Below are 25,690 nucleotides of genomic sequence, written 5' to 3'. Positions count from 1 at the left end.
ATCTTCCATGTTCGTGTTGTTCGATATTATATCAATTTATATATATTGTATATTATATTATATTATATTATACATTTAAAAGAAAAGGTATGTGAAAAATATATATATTGATTTCTAAAAAAAAGACTCTTTCTTTTTACCTTCAAAATTTCGGGATTTAAATAAATTTTAAGAAGATTTATTTTAAAAATACAATACCTTATTTTAAAAAAAGTGACGATTTAGTCTAGTAATTGAAGATTGTCTAATTTTTCACTAGAATAAAAACCAGCTTTTACATTTCGTCCGCCAAAAAATCGTCCATTTAAATCGACCACTGCTTTAATTGCACTCTCTATCCTTTTGAATTCAACGAATATTCTCACTGCCTCCTCGGCCGGTGCTTCGCGAACTTCGTGAATTATTACTCGCGCCACATCTCCATATTTTGTGTTACATTCGTCTTTTACCTCTGGCTCCAAATCCTCGTCAACTTCTCCTGGTCCCACCATATTTCTCAAGAGCACCACCTAATTAAACGAAATTTTTTAAAAATTTATTTCCCTTTATTTAAAACTTATTTTTTAAATAACTAATTTAAGTTTAATTTTTAATTTTTTTTTGTTTTATTTCTCTTTATTAAAAAAATATAGGTACTTTATATTAAATTTCTTATACATTTTTTACTATTAGGTTTTATTTATTTATTTTGCAAGTCAGGATTGGCAGGAAAATTTGATTTTGTTTTTCCCTGATTTCTATTAGACAGAATTTTAGCTATTTTTCTGTTATTTTTTATGAAATTCTAATTTTCAAAAATTTCAATTCGCAATCTTCGAAAATTTAATTATTTATAAAAATCGCAATTGCAACTCTTCCAAAATTCAATTATTTTTAGAATTTTGTGATTTGTAAAATTATTCGAAATATTAATATTGAATAATAATAATTATTTGTTAACGAAAATTCAAATTTTCAAAAACTTATTTAAAACCTTCTAATTGAATTCTAAAATTAAATTATTTAAAAAACAATTGAAATTGCATATCTTCCAAAATTATATTATTTTTAGAATTTTGTAATTTGTGACATTATTCGAAATATTAATAGATCTAAAAAAATAAATATTTAATTACTATTATTATCATCTTTCTACGGAAATTCAAATTTTCAGAAATTGCTATAAATCTTCCAAAATTCGATTATTTTTAGAATTCTCAAGTAAAATTTATTGTCACATTTAATTTAAACCAAAAAATGTTCACTCTCAACTTATTCAACACAAACTTTTATTTTTAATTTTCACCAAAAAAATTTTCACTTTCGGGAAAAAACCTCTTACTCTAAATTACACTTAAAATATTTTCACTTTCAAACAAAAAATTACTTAAAAAATTTTCATTTCCACTAAAAAAATTCACTTTCAATTTCGCCAAAAAACATTTCACTTTCAATAAAAAAAATTTTCTGTGAAATTGTAAGTGATATTGTTTTTATTGAAAGTGAAAGTTAAAATATTTTTTTAGATAATAAAGTGAAAATATTTTGCGTTTTAAATTCAAAGTGAAAAAACTTTTTGAGTGAAAGTGAAAATATTTTTTGGGAAATTGAAAGTTAAAATATTTTGGGTGAAATTGAAAATTTGTTGGCAAAATTGAAATTAAAAATCTTTTAATAGTGAAAATTCTTTGAGTAAAATTCTAAGTGAAAATTTTTTCATAAAAAGTGAAAGTATTTTGGGTGAAATTGAAAGTGAAAATTTTTTAATTGACAGTAAAGAAGAAAAATTTTTTTTGGTGAATGTGAAAATATTTTGAGTGAAATTGAAAATGTTTTGATTGAAAGTGAGAATTTTTCGGGTGGAGGTGAAAATTTTTTGCCTTAATGTGAAAATTTTATGAGTGATAGTGAAAATTTTTGCGTGAAAGTATCTGCCAAAAAATTAAATTTGACGAATAAAAAATCATCTTAAAAATCAGAATTCATGAAACAGTTTAAAGTAAGAGAAAAATTAAATGCAAAAAAAAATTATTTTATTAACATTTCATTTAAGTAATAAAAAATATTGTTTACACTGATTCACAAAATTTAAAATGATTTATAAAATAGTAAACATTTTGAAAAATCTTTTAAAGTTAAAACTTTCTGTCGAAAAATTTATTTAAATTTTTTTAATATATCTTTTTCTAACATTCATAATTTTGTTTGACACTAAATAAATTCATTTAGTTTTTAGTGTAAACTTTGCCAAAATGATTAAATTGTTTCTTTGATAGTTAAAGTTATGTTTAGTAATAAAATATTTATATTTGTAAAATAAGGTATATTTTGTAATCCCTGAATTTTTTATTTATTTATTGAAGAAATTTATTATTATTGCAAAGAATATAAATATAAAATCTATTTTTAACGTTGGAGTTAATTATATTTATTTACTTATTTATTTCTTATTAATTTATTAATAATCAATAATGGATTATTTCCTCTCTTTTCGCACGTTTATTTACGAATTCTATTTTTAATTTTACTTTTCTTACATTCAATTTTCATCTTTAATCATCAAATCTATTCACTTGTTTATTTTTATCTAGTTATTTAGATTCTGACTCTAAAATTCTATATTTTCTTCAATATTTGAATATTTCATAGTTTCAAATTTTGTATCAAATCAAAATGTATTTTTGTATTTTTTAATTTTTAATTCATTGAAATTTCATTTATTTTGATATTTTCAATTTCAATTTATTTTTTATCCTTAATTATTATTTTTTATACTGAAACTTTTTAAATCAATTTTTTTTAATTTATTAATTTTTATGGGCATATTTCTAGAACTTTTAAACTTTTAGGTATTGGAAAACTTAATTTTTCTTTTTAAGGCACATTCTTGAAATTAATTTTATTGTTTTGTGCATTGATCAAATAGTAGAAAAAACCTTGCGATACTCATTTCTACATATTGTATTGTCGTTCCCTACCTAATTAAAATGATTATTATACACAAGGTATATTTAAAGAGCACAATAATTTATCAGATTATGGTACTGCAAAATTATATTTATTATTTTTAAAATATAATAATAAACGGAAACATAAAGTTTAAAAGTTCTAGAAATATGCCCTTATATGTTACTCTAAAAATAATTATTAGATACTCAAAAAAATGATCTATTGCTATAATGCTTTTAATATTTCATTATTACCTAAACTTTTAACTCAAATTAATTTTTAAATCAATTATTAATAGAAAATTCTACGAGAATTAAATTATTTGAATACAAAAATAAATAATTTATTGAATGATTCAATGTTTCTTAGAATTGAATTCTCATAAAGAAATTTATCAACAAACTTTTAACTAATTAAATTCTTTTGATGAATTTTAATAACATTTTTTAGAATAATTACATTTTTCGAGAAAATCGATTTAAATTGAATTAAAAATATTTGAAACTTTGCGATGAGTTTTATTAAATATGAAAATAATTGAATTTGTAAAAAATTTGTAAATAATTGAATTCCAGTAAAATTTTTATTATTTATGAATATGAAAATAATTAAACGTTTGCGTAGAATTTTATCGAAATTTTTTTTTAAAGGTTTTGTATTAGAATTCGTGGTAATTTCATAGTTTATGAACCAAACATAAAAGATACAAAAATTCAGAATTTTCTTCTAAATTCTAAAAATTTAATTTTATTCTAATACATTTAATAAATAGTTAGGAAGAAAGCAGTAAATAGGAACTTTTAGTAGATGAGTGCGAAGCCTGTATAAAAATGTTTTCTTTCTATTCTATAAATTATTCTGTATATCAGATTTTTTGTTTAAATAAAATAAATAAATTTCGATAATTACCTTGCTTGGTGATTTCATTATTTCCGTAATACTGGGCTCCTCGGGAGGTGGCATTTGTTGTTGTTGCATTGGAGGTGGTGAAATTGGAACTGGAGGCGGAGGTGGCATTAATTGTTCTCGTTCACTGACAATTCTACCACCGCGTTTACTTGTTTTTTCAACTTGCAATGCAACTGACATTCCTTGCTCCTTTTTCCCGAGGCCTTGTCCCTCTTTGAAACCATATTTTGCCATTATTTTCGCCGCTATTGAACTCGAATTAATACCAAGATTATTGTTTTGCTTCGAAAATAATGGAGGTGCTTCGGAATATTCCTGTAACGATGGCGGAGGCGCAATCGCTGCTCCACCCTGCATTGCTCTCGACGTTGGAGTTCGTTCCTCGTCTCTCTCGGGAACAATCATTGTATTCCCCGCAGGAGATTGTTGCTGCCAATTGCAATTTATTATAAATTATCATCAAAAATATATCAAAAAGTGAATAAAAATACAACTACAATTTATTTTAAATTATTAACAAAAATATAAATAATGTGAATAAAAATACAAATAAAATCCTTCCTCGATGAGAAAGCAATAAATAAAATTAATAAAAGCTAGAATTTTCCTGACTATCCAAAGCCATAAATTAAAGAAGAAGAAAATGTATAAAACAGGATTGCCACAAAAAATTAATTTTGTTATTCCCAGACTTTTCCCTGATTTACAGATAAAATTTTGAATTTTTCTCTGACCCTCAAGAATATTCTGATTAAGATTTTCAAAAAATTTCAAATTCAAACCTTTATGAAATTTAATAACTTATAATAATTTAAATTTTCATTTAAAATTGTTCAAAAAGAAAATTAATTAGTTTACAAAAATTTTAATTTTAGTAAAGAAATTCAATTATTTTCAAAAATTTTAATAAAATTTGAAAAATTTCAATTATTTTGATAAATAATTAAATTCTTCACAAGAATTCAATTATTTTCATAAGTAATACAATTCTTCGTACAGATTCAATTATTTTCTTCACAATTTTAGTAAAAAAATTCAATTATGTATTTTCAAAAATTTTAATAAAATTTGCAAAATTTCAACTATTTTGATAAATAATTAAATTCTTCACAAGAATTCAATTACTTTCATAAGTAATAGAATTCTTCGTACAGATTTTAATTTTTTCATTAATAATAAAATTCTTTATAAGATTTCAATTATGTTTAATACAATTTTAAGTGAATTTGTCGAATTTTAATACTTTTTGCAAAAGTTCCTTGAGAATTTTCAAATCCATTTGTTTACAATTCAATTTTTCAAAATTTCGATTATTCAGAAATTCTTGAATTAAATATTTAGAAAATAAAAACTAGAAATAATTTCATAAAAAAATCCAATTAAACCTAAAAAAATAATTCATTAGAATTGTCAGTTAAAAGTATGAAAAATTCGTATTTTCTAAGATTCTAATTTGAAACCTTTTCAAAATTCAATTATTTCTAGAAATTTATGCTATAATGCTTTTAATTTTCAATTATTATCTAAAATTTTAACTGAAATTCATTTTTAAATCAATTTTTATTAGAAAATTCTCCGAAAATTCAATTATTTAAATACAAAAATAAATAATTTGTTGAATAAATAAATGTTTTTCAAAATTTAATGTTTACGAAGAATTTTATTAACAACTTTTGAAAATAATTAATTTTTTTTAAGTAATTTAAGTAAAATTTTATTGAAATTCATTGTATTATAGATTTTTATACCATTTTTTTGAAAATAATTGAAAACTTTTTAAAGAATTTTATTACAATTTTTGACAATAATTTAATTCTTGAGAAGAATTTCGCTACCTATTTATAAAGAAAATTTAATTCTTGACGAGAATTTTTAAAAAATTTTAAAAATAATTTAATATCTGCATAGTATTTTATTACTTTTCAAAAGAATTGAATTATTGTAATGAATATTGATATTCATCAAAATAGTTGAATTTTGTAGAAGAATTTTTTTAAAATTACTTAAAACAATTGATTTTATGGGGAGAATTTTGTTGTTTATTAAAATAATTGAATTTTTTCAGAATGTCTAAAAAATTTTTGAAAATAATTGAATTATTGCAACGAATTTTATTATTTTATTGAATAATTGAACTTTTTTTAAAATTGAATTCATTCCTCAAGTTTTCAATAAAATTTTCAAGAATAATTACATTTTTCGAGGAATTCGATTAAAGTTGTATTAAAAATAGTTGAAATTCTATGATGAGTTTTATTCATGAAAATAATTGAATATCTGTGAAAAGTTTTATATTTTATGCCCAGAATTGAATGATTGCGAAGAAATTGATTTATTCGATGGATTTTATTAAAATTATTGAAAATAGTTGAATTCTTTTAAATAAGTTTTTTTAAATTCTTTCAAAATAATTGAATTATTTCGAAGAAATTTATTAAAATTTTCGAAAAAAGTATAATTCTTTCTTGGAATTCAATTAAAATTGTGTTGAAATGTTATCAGCAAATTTTATCTGAATAAAACTTTCAAGAATAATTACATTTTTCGAGGAATTCGATTAAGCTTGTATTAAAAATAATTGAAATTCTATGATAAGTTTTATTATTCATGAAAATAATTGAATCTCTGTAAAAAATTTTATTATTTGTGCAAATAATTGAATTATTGGCAAGAAAATTTATAAAAAAAATTTGTAAATAGTAGAATTCATGTGAAATTTATATTATTTATGAAAATAATTTAATGTTTGCTTAGAGTTTTATCAAAAAATTTTTAAAATAATTGAATTCTTTTGAAAAATTTGTTTAAAATAGTAGATATTGAAAATCATTGAATTGGGGAAAATTTTTGGAAATAATTGTAATTTTACCAAGAATTTTATTAAAATTTTTGAAAATAATTGAATTTTAGTGAAGAATTTTATTATTTTTAAAGATAATTAAAATTTGGACGAGAATTGTAATTTTTTCAACATAATTGAATTTCTGCAATCATTTGTAACTTTTCCAAAATTCAATTTTTTTCAGTACTTTAATAAAAACCCCTGACTTTTCCCTGATATCCCTGACCTGTGGCAACCCTGTAAAAGTACGAATAAAAATAAAATGAGTAAAAGTACAAATAAACAAAAAATGAATGAATCGAATAAAGACAATAAAATAAAAAATGAGGGTGTAAAACAGGAAAAAACGACAAACCTGAATATCCTCAAATCGTGTGCTGTCTCGCCTACGTTTTCGTAATTCACTTTCCTGATCATGTTCCCTGTCCCTCAAGTCCCTTAACTCCTTGACAACTTTCTCGTATTCATTAGGCCACATTGGATCATATTCATTAACAACATTCCAATCAAATTCACTCGAAATTCCAATATTATTCCCTCCTGAACTGACAAGAGGACTCGATATTACCTGCTCCTCCTCACGCTCTGTTTCCCTAGATTTCGACTTTAAATCAATTACAGGTGCCAATACTGCACTCGCTTTTCTATATTGTTCCCGTTTTGGCTGTAAATTCATCAATTATTATTATTTACAATTAGCCGATAAATTGTTTGTCTCAAAAAGAAAAGAATTGTAGGTTAGGAATTGCTTTCCTACCTGAGTTGTGGCCGCTTTTTTTAATTGTAATTGCGATTGAAGTAATTTTATACCAGACGACCAGCCGGCTACTTTTTCCGCGGCACGATGCTTATCAAAATCGTCGTAAAGTGACATTTTTATTCATTAACTGAAAAGAATTCGATTTACTTTTCAATGTTTTCAATCAAAGACAAAGTGACATTTTCAAGTTGACATGTCAAAGTTGACGACGCCATTATGGAAAATGACGTCACTGCTGAAATCTGATTTCTCATTGGTCGAAAAGTGACGCGCTTATTTTCAAAAAAATTCTACAAATATTCCTCCGCGCGTTTATTGATTTCACCAAATTATCCAAAAGTGTCGAAATTTCAACTCCCCGAATGTTCAAAACTCCGAAATTCAACTCCTCGAATGTTTAAAATTCAAAACCTCGAATATGTTCAAAATATAAAAAAAATTTTGGCGCGAAATTTGAATTTAATTTAGAATCGAAGATAAAAATAAGATATATTATAATAAATATAATAAAAATTATATAAATAAATAAATAAAAATATATTAAATATTAATAAATAGATTGGATTAATTTGATCGATAAAGCAGAATATAAAAGATGAAGCTGAGGTTATGTGATCGATTCATAGATGTCGCTAGTGAAAAATTCCATAGTTCCTACACTTCCCGCAGTTAAAAAGTAGATGGCGCTACTCAAATTCAAATAACTCTCACCTGATTGGCTAAAAGCAGAACGCGCGAATATTTGAAAATATTCTCGCAATTTTGAAAACTTTTTGAATTAATATTAATTTTTCTTTTTAAATATTTCAATTTTTAAAATTAATTTACTGAAAATCATTGAATTCTTGTAAAGTATTTATAAAAAAAATTTTAAATAATAAAATATTATGTCGAATTTAATTATTTTTAATAATTGTTATAAAATTCTTTAGTCAATTTTTAAATAATAAAAATTTTCGTAAATAAATTCAATTATTTTTATATAAATAATAAAATTCTTATCAGGATTTCACTTATTTTCAATAGAATTTTAATTAATTTCTTCGAAAATTTCAATTATTTTTAAAAAATCTCGTTAAAATTCTCCGAGAAAATTTCCATATTTTAAAAATAATTGAATTTTTCACAGTTCAATTATTTAAAAAACTTTTAATAAAATCCAATTAAAGAATTCAATTATTTTTAAAAATAATGAAATTTTCGCTGGAATTCAATTATTTTAAATACAATTTTAATTGAATTCTAGGGAAAATTAAATTATTTTTAAATATTTTCTTTTAAATTCTTCGAAAGAATTCAATAATATCAATAAATAGTAAATTAAATTATTTGTAGAAAATATAAATAAAAAATTTTTTTACAGGAATTCAATTATTTAAAAACGTTTTAATAAAATTCTTTTCAAGAATTCAATTATTAAAATTATTCATAGAAAATTAAATTCTTTTAAACAATTTTATTAGTTTTTGTAAATAATTACATTATTTTTTTTTTTTTTTTTTGAAGAATTTCTTTAAATTTCGTAAAAATAATGTAATTTTTAAAAATAATTTTAATTGGAAATTTTGAAAATAATTGAAATTTACAAAGAATTTTATTAAAAACTTTTGAGAACAATTGAATTGCTTAGAAAAATTTTATTACAATTTTTAAAAATAATTGAACCTGTTAGAAAAATTTTATTAAAATTGTATTTTGAAAATAATAATTTTAAATTAAAGGAAAAGGAAAAAAATTCATTTTTCGTTTTACGTTCATAAAAGAAGAAAAAGACAAATTTTTTATAAAAATGTGTTTTAATAAATACCAATAAAAATCTACAGTGATTACAAAGTTGAATAAAAAATTACAAATCCTGTTATTACGAATTAATACATTTTCAAGGACACGGTTTTTTTTCGTCCTTATTTTTTTTATTTTTTAATTCTTTTATTCCTTCAATAATATTTATTACTAGAATGAATTCTTAAATAATGTATAATACTTTGCATCGATAATAATAGAAAAATATTGTCACTTTTATTTTGCTTAGAAGCTAATGTGGTGCATTGAATGTTCTCTTTCTAAGCTACAAAAAAAGTACATAATCAGCTGAAGAAAAAATCAAAAAATCCCAACCAGAAGCTATTAGGTATGAAAAAACCAAAATTTGATGATTTCTTTTTGTTTTTCTTTGAATGAATTCCATCGGAAAATTACAAAAAAAAAAGAATCTAATTATCAAGGTACTTTTCTTCTTTTTTTTCCCCCTATCAGAAAAATGCATCACATAAATATTACTAAATTACTAGATAACAATATTGCCTGAGATTTGTATATTAAAAAACAAATTATTATTATTATTATTGTATGCAAAGAATTTGTACCCACAAAAATATTTTTCATATTATAAAATATTCTTCACAATTTCTAAAAAAGGTTTTCTACAAATTTTTTCTACAAAATGTTTCAAAAATTTTCTAAAATTTTTTACCGAAAGTTTTTACTAAAAGTTTTTTCCAAAAGTTTTTACCAAAAGTTTTTTTTTCCAAAAATTCCTTTCATACACAGAGAATTCGTCCATTTTGAGACATGAATTTTAAAATTTCGATGCAAGGAAGACAAAAATATTATTACATTGTCATTAATTATTCTATACGTATACATTTTGTTTGTTTTTTTTAACCAGCTCGCAAAACTTTCAAATTCTACGCTATAAGAAGAGTAGAAATGAAAAAAAATTATCTATACAATAATTATTTTTTGGAAAAAAAGTTTTCATAGAAAACGCGACAATTTGAAAGTCCGAGTGGTTTAATATTGTCAGACATGTATAAAAACAATTTTTCTTTTAAGATTAATTTATATAAATATTATTATAGGCCTTTGAATTGTTTTATTGATAGAGACTCAAGAATAAGAGTCGGTATCAATTTTTTTACAGTCATTTCGATAAGGAATCGATGTGAAAATATTTTATTCGTGACAATTTGAATTTATAAATGTTTTCCTACTATTTTGATTTTTATTTCCTTATTTTTCTATTTTTTTCATTTTTTTTATTGTTCCTATTAACATTGTTTTTTACCATTTTTAAATTTTTACTCTCCGAAGGAATGAAAAAAAGTGTTATTTTCTGATTCTTTTGAATTTCGAGTCGCAGGCCTCGGAACAAATTTTAGGCGTAAAACAATTGTTTTTAATTTATAAATTTTAATTAATAATAAATTATTATTTTCAAATTTTATTTTAAAAATGTCCTAAATGGAACCGAGGAAAAATTTGTTTTATTTTAATTTTTGGAATAATTCTCAAGAATTATTTATTATTATTATTCTTGAAAAATATTCATTATTATTTTTAAGAAATTTTAATTTCAAAATTTCAGAATTAAATTCAGACAAAATTCATTTTTGTATTTAAAACTAACTTTCAAGATTATTTTAAAAGAAATTTTATTCTAAAAATTTCAAATCTGACCTGAGTCAAATCAAATCAATTCAAAATTAGTAAAAAAATTTTCTAATTATTATTAGAATTTAACTAATTTTTTAGAAGTTAAAAATTCTTTTACTAAAGTTTTAAAGTGAAAAGTTGATAAAAATTAGTAGAAAATACTTATTTAAATTTTTTGTCAACTTTTCATTCAGATTTAAAATTAGAAAGAAAGAAATTTGCGAGTTAAAGTAATTTTTAAAATAGAATGAATTTACAAAAAGGAAAAATTGTCTAACGAAAAAATAAATTTTGAAAAATATTTTTTTCAAAATTTTTTAAATTCATAATTGAATAAATTTTAATAATTTCACTTTTTAAGGTCAAAAAATTTAAATTTTTAAAAATATTTATTTAAAACATTTTGAAATTTATTAATTTATAAAAATTATTTAAATAATAATTTGCATTATTTATCAAAATTAATTGAATAAAATTTTTAATTATTTATAAAGGAAATTAAACTAAAATTCAATTATTCATCAAAATAATTGATTGAAAATTCAATTATTTTTCTAAATAATTGAATAATTTTTTATTTACAAGTAATGTAACAAAATAATTGAATAAAAATTCAATTATTTAGAATTTAATCTATTCAATTTATTTAGAAAAATTCAATTATTTTTCTAAATGATTGAATAAAAATTCAATTATTTTTCTAAATAATTGAATAAAAATTCAATTATTTTTCTAAATAATTGAATGGAAATCCAATTATTTCTCTAAATAATTGAATGAAAATTCATTTACTTTAAAAATTCAATTATTCATTAAAATAATTGAATGGAAATTCAATTATTATTCTAAATAATTGAATAAAAATTCAATTATTTAGAATTTAATTCAATTAAATTTATTCAGAATAATTCAATTATTTTTCTAAATAATTGAATGAAAATCCAATTATTTCTTTTAATAATTGAATGAAATTTAATTTACTTTAAAAATTTCAAAATTATTCGTAAAATCTAACACTTTTGAAAGTCAATTTATTACAAAAAAACTAATAAAATAAAAATTTCGAGGCCTGCACTCTATAAACTAATGAACTTTTTTACTAATAACAATAATTGTTATTAATTTTTATTAACAGAAATTCATAGTAATTATTATTAATGAAATTTAATAATTTCTTTTTAATTTCTGCATAAATTGTATTATTTTTAAATTTTCTATTTGGAATAGATTCTATTAAAAATTATAGATTTTTTCTAATAGAGAGAGAAGAGTAAAAATCTCTTACTTTAAAATCAAATTGTCAGGAATAATCTATTTTTTCCACACAGATAATCAAAATCGATTTTTTTTTCGATAAATAATAATAATATAAATAGAAAAGATAAAAAAAATTACTTTTTTTCTTTTTTTCCTTAGAGAGAGAGAGAGAAAGAAAATTTTGGCAGAACTAGACTAAAGCTTCCGCATGATAATGATGATAATGATGATGAATATGTTCGTGAACGTGTTTTTGTCCAGCGGCCGCGGCGGCTGCTGCCGCTGAATTCTGCGAGAATTCACGTTCCAACCAACGAACAACTTGCGCCATTGCCCTCGCTTGATCCTGTTCCCTTGTTGCGTGTTTCAATTGATGTTTCTTACTCCCCTTATTACCAGTGATTGGCGACTGTATATGTTGAATGTCATTTTTCAAATTGTTCGCCTGTGCAAAGGCATTATTTTTATTGATTATTTGCTGTGCAACTTGGGCGACGTGACGTGTCGCTGCGTTTTGTTGGAGAACTTGCGCTTGGATTTGCGAATGCACGTTACTTTTTGGCGAGCTGACGGGTGTGTTTCGCGGTGCATTTGGATGATTTCCCCTTGTTTTCCTTCCGTTTGCCTTTGATTTTGTTGGCACTTTTGTTGTGAATACTGGTTCTCGATTTGGTTTATGATAGGCGGTCGAATGTCGATGCGTCGTCGTGAACTGCCTTTGTGTATAGGGACTCGGCGGCTCTGCATAGGGACTTCGAATAGGTAATTGTTCATTCTGGTGGTGCTTCCTGACAAAAGAAGATATTGACTTTAATTGAGAATTCGTATTATTGATTGTGGGAATTAATTGAATTTTAAATTGGAATTATAATAAAGAGTTTAAAATTCATTACCTAGAATTATTAACACCAAGATTATTTTTTTCCATATTCGCTTGAATTATTTCGAACAGTTGTTGTCGTTGCATTGCCGCGCTTCGTTTTCGATGATTTGATACAAGGGGTGTCAATGGTGTGAGGGTTGGCGAAATGTCACTGGCTTCACTTACATCGCCCTCGGAACTGTTTGAATAGGGCGAAATGAGATGGGGTACCGGCCCTACTCTTCTTCGTAGCTCTTCTTCCTTTGATGGATTTGTGGGAACGTTCTCCGCGTCTTCGTCACTTGGATTTTTCACCGGTTGCTCCGACTGAAAGTAAAAAGGAAAAAGAAATGAATTCAGTGCAAGAAAAAATATAAATTCAATATTTTTTGAAAGCCATAAAATTATATATAAATAAAACCAAAAACATCTTTTATTTATAAGAAAAAATATAGTTATATTTCTCTCAAATTCTAAGTTACAGGCTTCGGATTGACTTTAAGGCGCAAAAAAAGTCGTTTTTAGTCGATTCAAATACGGAAAAAGTCAAAAAGTCGAAAAGTCGTTTATTTTATTCAAACTTGTCAGAAAAAGTTAATTTTCCATTTCCCTGATGTCCAGAAAATGTTTCCACTGTTTCCCTTATTTCCATAATATTTAACTTAAATTCCAAGTTTTTGTAAATTCAATTACTTTCAAATAAATTTATCACATTTTTCGTATTTTTCTGCATAAACACAATTGTGTTTCAAATTTTTATAACTGCAATAAAATTCTCCAAAAAAAAATTTTTTATAAATTTTAATAAAAATTACAATAAAATTCCATAAAATACAAGATTTATTTAATATAAAATTTAAGGAGACTTTCAATTGCTTGAAAATTCGCTTCAATTAATTATTCTCGGGAATTCATTGTAATTAAAATTCTTCTGAAATTTATTGTTTTCTATTATTTTTGAATTTAAATAATTGAATTCTCGAAGAATTTTAGAAACTTTTTTTGAAAATAACTGAATTTTTATAAAAGAATTTAGAAAATTTAGATCAATTTAGAAAATATTTGAAATTTGAAAATAATGAAATTTTGGGTAAATCAAGTATTTTTAAATTTTTAATTGAAGTTCTTCAACAATTTTATTATTTTCAAATATTTTCTAAAAATTCTTTTACAAAACCAATTATTTTCAAACAATTTTACTAAATAAAAAAAAGAAAAAAAAAGAAACTTCTTTGAACTCTTTTATCTTTTTAAATTGATTAATATTAAGTAATTGAATTTTCGAAGAAATTGTGAAAAAAATTATTAAAAATATTTGATTTTGAAAAGAGGTTTGGATAAAAGAATTTTTCTCGGGAATTCAATTATCTTCAGAAAATTTTAATTAAAATTTTTCAAAAACCTAATTTTTCTCAGAATTTCTAAATTAAAAATATTTTTAAACTTGAATAATTTTGTAAAATAAATATTTAAATCAGTTATTTATTTTCTCACGGGAATATTAAATTTTCCAAAATTTAAATTTAAATTTTTCAAAAATCTACTTTTTCTCCGAATTTTGAAATTTAATTCTTCTAAACTTGAATAATTTTGTTAAATGAATATATTTAAATACTTATTTCATTTTGTCACGGCAGCATTAAATTTTTAAAAATTTCAATTTAAAAACTACCAAAATAGCAATTGTTACAAAATTAAATTATTTTTCTAAAGTTTTTAACTAAAATTAAAGAAAAAATTCGATTTTTTTTAAAATAAATATTTAAATATTATTTAAATTCTACAGCATAGAAATTTCAATTTCAAACATTCTGTTAAATATTCCTAAAAATTACAACTGTAACCCAACCAAAATTTAATTATTTTCTAGAAATTTTAACTGAAATTCGACTCTAAATCAATTATTATTATTTTTAACAATTTTCCAAAAGTTTCTCAAGAATAATAAATAATAATTGAATAATTAATTAATATTTTAAATTAAGGTGAATTATTGAAAATATACCAACAGAAAATATTGAAAATATTTTATTTTTAAAAACTTATAATAAAAAAATTCTATTAATTAATTTTTCTCAAAAAATACTTTAAAAAAATCAATTATTTTCAATAAAATTTTTAAAAAATTTCAATTATTTCGAAATTATTAAAAATATTTGACCGAAAATATTGAAAATTAATTTTTAAAAAATTGTATTAAAAAAATTCTTAAAATCAGTTTTTTTTTAAATATTTCTCATTATTTTTTTAAAAGATAATTTTTTTTATACAGAATTGACAAATTTCCAAATATTTTATAACAAGTGTTTTTTTATAAAGAATTAAATTTTTTAAAAGACTTTTTGTAAAATATTTTTAAAAATAGCTATAAGTTTTCAAAGAATATTTATTAAAAATATAAAAATAAAAGATTTTTTCAAGAATTTAAAAATAAATCCAAAAAAATCGATTTTTAAAAAAGTTTACTTTTCTCTTTCTGCAAAAATAAAAATTGAATCTTCGTAATTATGTATTGAAAATAATTGTATTTTAAATTTTTGAGAATTTAATTATTTTCCAAATTTGCAATTTTAAATTCTTCGAAATTTGATTTTCAGAAATCTTAGAAAAAAATACTTGAGAAAAAAGCAAAAATTTTTTTTTTTAGAAAGAATTCTGTTTTAAGCGCTAAAAGGCTTGAAAAAAAAATTATGACACTATAATTACTTTTTACAGTATAAAAATCGAAAAAAGTGGTTTTTTGTTGTAATATTTGGAAGATAAGTCGATAAAGTCCCATTTTTTGAAAATAGGTCGAGAAAATGCGTCTTTCTTTAAATCTGTTGCAATATTTGGAAAAGAAGTCGAAAAAGGCGCATTTTTCGAAAATAAGTCGAGAAAATTCGTCTTTTTTGAAATTCGTTGCAATATTTGTAAGAAAAGTCGAAAATGACGCATTTTTTGAAAATAAGTCGAAAAAATTCGCCTTTCCTGAAAACAATCGCAATATTTGGAAAAAAAGTCGAAAAAGACCCATTTTTTCGAAAATAAGTAAAAAAAATACGTCTTTTTTGAAATCAGTTGCAATATTTGGAAGAAAAATGGTGAAAGTCGCCCTTTTTGAAAATAATTTGAAGAAAATTCGTCTTTAGTATATTTAAAAAGATAAATAAAATGAAAAAATAAATAAATAAATATTGTGCCCACCTGAAAACGATGTCGAGGTGCTCTTCTTCGGCGATGAGTCCTGTGAGATGAGACTTGATTAGCGTGACTGCATGGATCGACGTGTGTCACATGACAGCAGGGGGAATTTCGATTTTGACTCGAAGTGGTTTTTGGCGTTCCTTGAGTCGTTGTTCGTTGATCGGGCGAAACAGTGAGTTTTACTTTAATTTGCCCGCACGATGGTGCTTGAATTTTCGATCCAAGAGTATCGTAAATTGCCTTCACAAGACCTGCAATGTCGTCCTTTGATATTCTCCCGTGGCCGTCGACTCCATAGAGGGTGAAGGAAAATTCCTGCCTTCTGCCTCCTCCCTCCGCCACCGAGACATCGCACTCGAATTCCTATTCAACAAGAAAAACAAAAATACGTTATTGCATTATCAACAATATTCAAATCAATTCATTCTCTTATACTTAATATTACTTTTCACTTTTTACTTCCTTTTTCCTTATTTTTTTCTTTCTTCTTACTTTTTATTTTTTATTTCTTACTTTTTACTTCCTTTTTCCTTATTTTTTACTTTTAACTTCTTTTTTTCTTACTTTTTACTTTGTAATTCTTTTTTTTTGTTTTTAATGTTTACTTTTTACTTCTTACTTCATTTTTTATATTTCAGGGTTTGAACCAGTAAAAGTATTTAAAAATACGGAATTTGCTAAAATTCTTCTTTAAATCGATTATTTTTAATAATTTTCGAAAAAGTTCTTTGACAATTTTCAAATCCATTTGTTTACAATCTTCAATTTTACAAAATTTCAATTATTCGTAAATTCTTCAATTAAATATATATTAGAAAATAAAAAACTTAAAATAATATAACAAAAATTCAATTTAACTTTTTTAAAAAATTAATGTCAAAATTCAATTATTTCGAAAAATTCGCGCTATATTGCTTTTAATATTCAATTATTATCTAAAATTTTAACTGGAATTCATTTTTAAATCAATTTTTATTATTTTGAAAATAGAATTGAATTTCGCAGATTTTATTAAAATAATTGAAAATAATTTAATTTGTACGAAGAATTTTATTATTTACGAAAATAATTGAATTTCTAAAAGGAATATTATAATTTACGAAAATAATTAAATCCGTGTAAAAATTTTATTATTTATGAAAATAATTGAATAATTGCGAAATTTGGAAAATCATTGATTAAGGAAAATTTTTTTAAATAATTGAAATTTTGTCGAGAATTTTATTAAAATTTTTGAAAATAATTGAATTTCTGCAAATAATTTGTAACTTCTCCAAAATTAAATTTTTTTTAGTATTTGCAAAAAAAGTTTTTCTGTAAATCCATTATTTTAAATAATTTTTAAAAAAAATTTTTGAAAATTTTCAAATGTATTTGTTTTTTACTGAAATTTATTGTTAAATCAATTTTTATTAGAAAAAATGTTATTATTTATGAAAATAATTGAATGATTTAGAAGAAATTTATAAAAAAATTTGTAAATAAATGAATTCCTGTGAAATTTTTATTTAATGAAAATAATTAAATGTTAACGTAAAAATTTATCAAAATTTTTTTAAATAATGAATTTTTTTGGTATATTTTATTCAAGTAATAAATATTGAAAATCATTTAATTGAGAAAAATTTTTGAAAGTAATTAAAATTTTGCCAAGAATTTGATTAAAATTATTTAAAATAGAATTGAATTTCGCAAATTTTATTAAAATAATTGAAAATAATTCAATTTTTTTTTACTAAAATTGTGTTGAAAATAATTGAATTTGTACGAAGAATATTATTATTTACGAAAATAATTGAATTTCTACGAAGAATTTTATTATTTACAAAAATAATTAAATTTGTATACAAAGAAATTTTACTATTTACAAAAATAATTGAATGTTTGCGCAGAATTCAATTATTTATGAAAATAATTGAATTTGTACGAAGAAATTATATTATTTACAAAAATAATTGGATTTTTGCGCAGAATTTAATTATTAAATAAAAATAATTAAATTCTTGCAAAGAATTTATTTATTTATGAAAGTAATTGAAATTTTGAAAATGTTATTAAAATTTTTGAAAATAATTGAATTTGTACAAAAAATTTTATTATTCACAAAAATAATTGAATTTCTACGAATAATTTTATTATTTACAAAAATAATTGAATTTTTGTGCAGAATTCAATTATTTATGAAAATAATTGAATTTTTACGAAGAAATTACATTATTTACAAAAATAATTTGATTTTTGCGCAGAATTTAATTATTAAATGAAAAGAATTTAATTCTTCTGTGGAATTTATTTATTTATGAAAATAATTGAAATTTTGAAATGAAAAGAATTGAATTCTTCTGTGGAATTTATTTATTTATGAAAATATTTGAAATTTTGAAAATGTTATTAAAATTTTTGGAAATAATTGAATTTCTACAAATAATTTTATTATTCACAAAAATATTGAATTTCTACGAATAATTTTATTATTTACAAAAATAATTGAATTTTTGTGCAGAATTCAATTATTTATTAAAATAATTGAAATTTTACATATTTTATTCTAATTTTTGAAAATATTTGAGTTTTTACTAAAATTGTGTTGAAAATAAATAAAGAATTGAATTTCTACGTAGAATTTTGTTACTTTTGAAAATAATTGAATTTCTGCGAAGAATTTTATTACTTTTGAAAAGTAATTGAATTTCTGTAATCATTTATAATTTCTCTAGAATTCTCCAAATTATATCGTACAATTTAAAAAACTTTCGTTCGCTTTTAATCAAATTACGGATTTTACGGACTTTTTTTTAAAAACAGACTTTTACGGACTTTAAGCAAATTTACGGACCTAGTTCGAGTCTTGTTATTTTTAACTTCCAACTTAAAAAAAAATTTCTCAACACCAGAAAAATTCTCAAAAAAATTTCCCTTCAATTCAAAACAGTGAATAATTACGAAACAATAAAACTCGAAACAAAAATGCTTCCACCATTTCCCTTTAGGCAGAGATATTAAATCATAAATCAAGAATCGTTTTTTGTTGAACTCAGCATTTAAAATTGAAGGATATTTACCTCGAAGCTAAGCTGCCGAGTGGGATTTGAATTCGTTTGCTCTTCATTGGTAGCTGGAGGCGTTGGAGAAACGGGGGTGTTAACTGCAGGTGGTGGAGATTCAGATTGTCGGTGATGGGGTGGCGGCGGTGCTGGTGGCGGTGAACTATTGCAAGGTATCGCGTCATTTCGCAACAGTAATTCAGAATCACTTCCGTCTGCACTGCCTCCAACGACTGTAAAAAACAGAAAAAGAACCAAGATTAACATTTAATTTATATTTTATAAACTGCAATCAAAAATTAAAAATATTCAATTAAAATCAACCATTAAAATCATCTTTAATGCGAGTCTTTACAAATAAGGAAATCTAATTAATTCACAACCCATTGTTGTCTACAGCACTATAAAGGCACATTCTATAATCAACACAAGATTGCGACTCAAAAAATTGCCGAGGGGGAAAATCACAAAGGGATTTTTTCGTCCTTAAAATAATAATCAATCTTTGTAATTATCTTTATGGATTCTTATTTTTTTGTATAAAAAGAATTGGTGAGCAATTTGTTATTATTATGAAAAATACAAAGATTTTTATTTTTAAATATCAGCTGAAGTTATTAATTGAAAGTGGAAATAGAATAATTAAATTCTTCGCAAAAATTTTCAATTTATTTTGTAAATAATTAGAATTCAATTATTTTCATAAATAATTGAATTGAGCGTAAAAATTCAATTATTTTCAACACAATTTTAGTAAAAACTCAATTATTTTCAAAAATTTTAATAAAATATGTAAAATATCAATTATTTTCATAAATAATTGAATTATGCGCAAAAATTCAATTATTTTTGAAAATAATAAAATTTCTTTGTACAAAATTCAATTATTTTTGTAAATAATAAAATTATTCGTAGAAATTCAATTATTTTTGTGAATAATAAAATTCTTTGTACAAATTCAATTATTTAAAAATATTTTAATAACATTTTCAAAATTTCAATTATTTTCATAAATAAAGAAATTCTTTACAAGAATTCAATTATTTTTGTAAATAATAAAATTCTTCGTAGAAATTCAACTATTTTTGTAAATCTTAGTAAAAAATTCAATTATTTTCAAAGCAATTTTATTGAAAAATTCAATTATTTTCAAAATTGTTCAAGAAATTTGCAAAGTTTCAATTATTTTCATTAGATAATTAAATTCTTAACAAGAATTCAATTATTTTCGTAAATATTAAAATTCTTTGTACAAATTCAATTATTTTTAACACAATCTTACTAGAAACTCAATTATTTTCAAAAATTTTATAAAATATGCAAAGTTTCAATTATTTTCAAAAATAATTGAATTCTGCACAAAAATTAAATTATTTTTGTAAATAATAAAATTTCTTTGTACAAAATTAAATTATTTTTGTAAATAATAAAATTCTTCGTACAAATTCAATTATTTTCAAAAATTTTAATAACATTTTCAAAATTTTTATTATTTTCATAAGTAAATAAATTCTTCATAAGAATTCAATTAATTTCATAAATAATTAAATTCTTCGCAAGAGTTCAATTCTTTCCATAAATAATAAATTCTGCGCAAAAATTCAATTATTTTTGTAAATAATAAAATTTCTTTATACAAATTGAATTATTTCCATAAATAATAAATTCTGCGCAAAAATTCAATTATTTTTGTAAATATTCAAAATTTCTTTGTACAAATTCAATTATTTTTGTAAATAATAAAATTCTTCGTCCAAATTTAATTATTTTCAACATAATTTTAGTAAAAAAAATTGAATTATTTTCAAAAATTTTTATAAAAATTTGCAAAATTTCAATTATTTTCATAAATAATTAAATTCTTCGGACAAATTCAATTATTTTCAAAAATTTTAACAAAATTTGGCAAAACTTCAATATTATTTTTTTCATAAATAATTAAATTTTTATTTGCAAGAATTCAATTATTTTCATAATAATAATATAATTTTTCCCATGATTCAATTATTTATAAGAAATTATTATTTTTAATACAAAATTTGAATGAAATTCCTGGAATGAATTCAATTACTTTCCAAAATTGTAAAAATATTCTTTGCAGGATTTCGATTATTTTCTAAAATAATTTTAATAAAATTAATTACAAGAATACAATTTTAATAAAATTTCTAAATTTAATTATATTTAAAAAAAGTTTTAGTCAAATTCTTCGAATGAATTCAATTACATATGATTAAATGTTATTAAAATTCCTTAGTTGAATTCAATTATTTTTAATACAATCTATAAAAAATTCCTAGTGAAAATTGAAATAAAATTCTTTTTTTTTCATTAAATTATTTTTTTGTTATTAGTTTTTATAATTCAGTAAGAAACTATTCAAAAATAATTAAATCAAAAAAGAAAGAAAAATCAAAGTAAAAAACGAGCTTTATATAAAAAGAAAAAGAAAAAAAAAGAAATTAAAAAGAAAGGAATAGAGAATAAAAAATTAAAAAAAGAAAACAAATAAAACGAAAATTAAGAAAAGATTTTTTCTTTAATTTTTGATGAATGAAAAAAATGAAAGGAGAATTTAAAAAATGCCATTGAAGAAATTGGAGTTGTTTGACAATGTGTTACAAATTACGAATTCGACTGAAGAATATAGGAATTGACGGTGCTTTACAATGAGAATTCAGTTAGTCTAAACAGACTGTTAGATAAGTACATTGGGTATAGTAAACATTCGAGCAAAATCGACTGTGTTCATATATAACATTGCGTATGTATTTATATGTACGCTTCCAAGTCTCACTATCAGTATTTTGCTCACGTATAAAGCTTATTAGTGAATGAACATTCTCCAAACGTTGATTGCAAACGTGCCGACACCTCATTTTTTTCCCTCCTATTATTATACTATATACATATATATACGCCGTCACGATAACAATTTTCATTGAAAATTATATTTCCCAATCGCTAAAAATAATTTTCCCTATAAATTCCATTTTCTCTTCAATTTCATATTCACAATTTTTTCACACTTTTTTTATAAGTAATTTAGACATTTTTTAAATTTTTCTATTCATTTTCACATTTTTTCCTGTCAATTTTCCTATCCGTTTTCACAATCTTTACAGTTTCCTATTCATTTCCTAAAAAAAAATATTCAAAACGTTCACAATGATAGATAGAGAAAAAATGTCACATTCTGTTCACCATATGTTATATTCATTCCCATCTGGCATTAAAAAGAAAGCATTCTCTAAAAATTTCCAAATTTGGAAAATATCTTTTCTTTCGGGGAATATTAGAAATTGTTTTCTTTTGTCTGAATTTTTGTCTTTGCGTCGATAAAATAATAATAACTAGGGAGTGTTAGTATAACTAAACTAATAATTAAGAAGCATAGTTACTCCGAAATAATCTCAGAACGAAAGAATATAATTTTTAACGCAAACGAAAATATAATATAAACTTGAAATTAGTTTTGAAGAAACTATTTTTAAACTATTCGAAAGAAATCAAGTCGGATTCAAAATCTTTTTTCAAATAATAATTTATATATTTTTTTGATAATTATTTCTTAAATTTTTCTTTCAGCTCGAACAAAAATTGCAATTTTTATCGAATTTTTCGTAAACATTGACTTATTTTGCTCAAAAATTTTCCAAATTATTCAATGAATATTGTCAGTGAGATATTCGATGCAATTACAATTATTTTAATAATTATTTATGTAAAATTATTGCAATAATTATTTTAGTAATATTATCGCAATAATTATTTCAGTAAAATTATATACAATAATTATTTTATTAAAATTATCTCAATAATTATTTTAGTGAAATTATCGCAATAATTATTTTTGTAATTATTCTAATAATTATTTTTAGTAGAGTTAAAACTATTTTCTATAATAATAATTTAAAAATTTTCTTTCTTAAGTCAGAATTCAATTATTTTTCATACAATTAAAGTATAAAAATTCTATTATTTTCCAAAAGATTATAAAAAATTTTCGCAAAAATTTAACTATTTTCAAAATAATAAAATTCTTCACACGAATTCATATATATTCATACGTAGTTAAATTCTTAGCAAAAATTCAAATATTTTTGTAAATAATAAAATTCTTTGTACAAATTGAATTATTTTCAACACAATTTTATTACAAAATTCAATTATTTTCAAAAATTTCTAATTATTGCAATAATTTTACAAACATAATTATTGCGATAATATTACTAAAATAATTATTGTAATAATTTTACTGAAATAATTATTGCAATAATTTTACATAAATAATTATTAAAATAATTTTAATTTTATCGAATATTTCAATTATTTTCATTAAATAATTAAATTCGCAAGAATTCAATTCTTTTCATAAATAAAAACCTTTCATGAACGAATTTAATTATTTTCAATACTATATTTTAGTAAAAAATTCAATTATATTCTAAAATTTTAATAAACACCTTTGCAAGTATTTAATTATTTTTGCAAATAATAAAGTTCTTCGTATAAATTCAATTATTTTCAATACAATTTTAGTAAAAAAACTTCAATTATTTTCATAACTAATAACATTCATGAACGAATTTAATTATTTTCAATACACTTTTAGTAAAAACTTAAATTATATTCTAAAAAATTAGGGGAAAAAAACGTTTTGCGCAGAAGACAATATTTTCTTATTTTATTTTATTATTTATTCATTTATGACTTTTTAATTTTATTTTTGATTTTATTAATGATTTCAAACTGTAATATTTTTTTCTTTTAACTTATATTGATCAGAAAATTTAGATCTTATTTGCGTTAAAAATTATTTTTTACTTTTAAAGTTTATAAATTTCAAATTATTTTTTCCAATTTCTTTTGTGAAAAACTAATATAAGAAAAGATTAAATTCTGATTTGAAAACTTTTGAAAAACCAGAGGGAAAAGTTTTGAAAAATAATTGAAATTTAGAAAGAATTTTATAAAAATCTTTTGAGAATAATTGAATTTTTGGGAAGAATTTTACAATTTTTCTTAAGAATTTGATAAAAACTGTTGACAATAATTGTAATATTTTTAAAAATAATTGCATTCTTTCGAAAAATTTTATTAAAAGTTCTATTGAAAATAATTATTAGTTCCTGTAAAGAATTTTATTATTTATGAAAATAATTGAATTTTTTAAAGAAATTAATTAATTTTTTTAAAAAATAATGGAATTCTTTTGAAAAATTTTATCAACATTTTTGAAAATAATTCAATTCTTTCAAGAATTTTATTATTAATTGAATTCCTTCCAAAATTTTTATTAGAATTGAATCATGGAAAAGATTTCAATTCATTTGAAACATTTAAATAAATTTTTTTTTTATAAATAAATTATTGCAAAGATTTTTAATATTATATTTGAAAATAATTAGTTTTACTAAAATTGCATTCAAAATAATTTAATTCGAGAACAAAATTTTTATTTATGAAAATAATTGAATTTATGTGAAGAATTTTAATATAATTTTAAAAAATAATTAAATTTTCTCCCAAAATTGAATTAAAAATAATTAAATTTCAACAAAATATTTAATTGTTTACGAAAATATTTGAAATCGTGCGACGAATTTTATTATTTATGAAAATAATTTATTGAATTCATGCGAAGAATTTAAATATTTATCAAAATAATTGAAAATTTTGCAAATATTATTATAATTTTTGAAAATAATTGATTTTGTTTATACTAAAATTGTGATGAAAATAATTGAATTTGTATGAGGAATTTTATTATTTATGAAAATAATTGAATTGACTTTTGAAGAATTTAACTATTTATGAAAATAATTGAAATTTTGCATATTTTTAAAAAAAATTTTGAAAATAATTGAATTTCTTTACTAAAATTGTGTTGAAAATAATTGAATTTGTACGAAGAATTTTATTATTTATGAAAATAATTGAAATTTTGCATATTTTATTAAAACTTTTGAAAATAATTGAATTCTTTACTAAAATTGTGTTGAAAATAATTGAATTCCTCCAAAGAATTTTATTCAGAATTTTTGAAAATAATTAAATTTATTGAAAGAATTTTATGAATAATTTAGAAAATATTTGAATTTAATCGAAAATTTTTATTAAAACGTTAAAAAGTAATTAATTTTTAAAGAATTTTTTTTCAAATTGTTGAAAATAATCGAATTCAATTAATATTTTAAAAAAAAATTGTATTTTTTCTAGAAATTTTTTTAAAAAATTGTATAATTAAAATAATTGAATTCCTTCGTGGAATTTTACATTTTAGAAAAAATAATGAATTCTTCAAAAAAATATTATTATTTATATATAATTGAATTTTTTTGAAAATAATACAATGTTTTGAAAGAATTTTATTTAAAATTTTGGAAATAATTGAATTAAATCGAAATATGTTATTAAAATGTTTAAAGGATTAAAAGAATTGAATGAATATTGTACTTAATTTT

At 21.2% G+C, this 25,690-nt stretch overlaps 2 protein-coding genes across 3 annotated transcripts in view; both read right to left on the bottom strand.

The window, feature by feature from the left end:
- Positions 1-162: 162 nt before the first annotated feature.
- On the bottom strand, positions 163-7,650 carry LOC122507098 (splicing factor 45). Its single transcript, XM_043619622.1, has 4 exons — positions 7,437-7,650; positions 7,035-7,343; positions 3,838-4,266; positions 163-509 (listed from the first exon to the last, which is right to left on the bottom strand). Exons 1-4 carry the CDS (start codon positions 7,551-7,553, stop codon positions 222-224), a joined length of 1,143 nt encoding a protein of 380 aa, XP_043475557.1. The 5' UTR covers positions 7,554-7,650; the 3' UTR covers positions 163-221.
- A 4,293-nt stretch (positions 7,651-11,943) lies between these two features.
- LOC122507077 (protein naked cuticle homolog) overlaps positions 11,944-25,690 on the bottom strand; it is a 49,972-nt gene continuing 36,225 nt past the window's right edge. Inside the window, exons 2-5 of one of the 2 annotated variants that reach the window (XM_043619585.1) lie at positions 19,242-19,456; positions 16,180-16,542; positions 13,025-13,320; positions 11,944-12,919 (exon numbers count right to left, since the gene is read on the bottom strand). In XM_043619585.1, coding sequence (XP_043475520.1) covers positions 12,322-12,919; positions 13,025-13,320; positions 16,180-16,542; positions 19,242-19,456 — 1,472 coding nt within the window. In that variant the 3' untranslated portion in view covers positions 11,944-12,321. Of the gene's footprint in view, positions 12,940-13,024; positions 13,321-16,179; positions 16,543-19,241; positions 19,457-25,690 lie in introns of both variants that reach the window. The other variant, XM_043619586.1, reaches the window with a different exon arrangement.

The sequence above is a fragment of the Leptopilina heterotoma genome, unplaced genomic scaffold (genome assembly GCF_015476425.1).
Source record: "Leptopilina heterotoma isolate Lh14 unplaced genomic scaffold, ASM1547642v1 Lhet_45, whole genome shotgun sequence".
NCBI lineage: Eukaryota > Metazoa > Arthropoda > Insecta > Hymenoptera > Figitidae > Leptopilina > Leptopilina heterotoma.
This window is presented reverse-complemented; position numbering and strand designations above follow the sequence as displayed.

What these genes read in the sequence shown, in the direction of transcription:
- LOC122507098 (XM_043619622.1), bottom strand. Translation starts at nt 7,553, where the DNA reads ATGTCACTTTACGACGATTTTGATAAGCATCGTGCCGCGGAAAAAGTA. An exon ending in AAAAAGCGGCCACAACTCAG is followed by an intron (nt 7,344 to 7,436) that starts GTAGGAAAGCAA and finishes ATGAATTTACAG; the next exon opens with CCAAAACGGGAACAATATAG. An exon ending in CACGATTTGAGGATATTCAG is followed by an intron (nt 4,267 to 7,034) that starts GTTTGTCGTTTT and finishes TGCAATTGGCAG; the next exon opens with CAACAATCTCCTGCGGGGAA.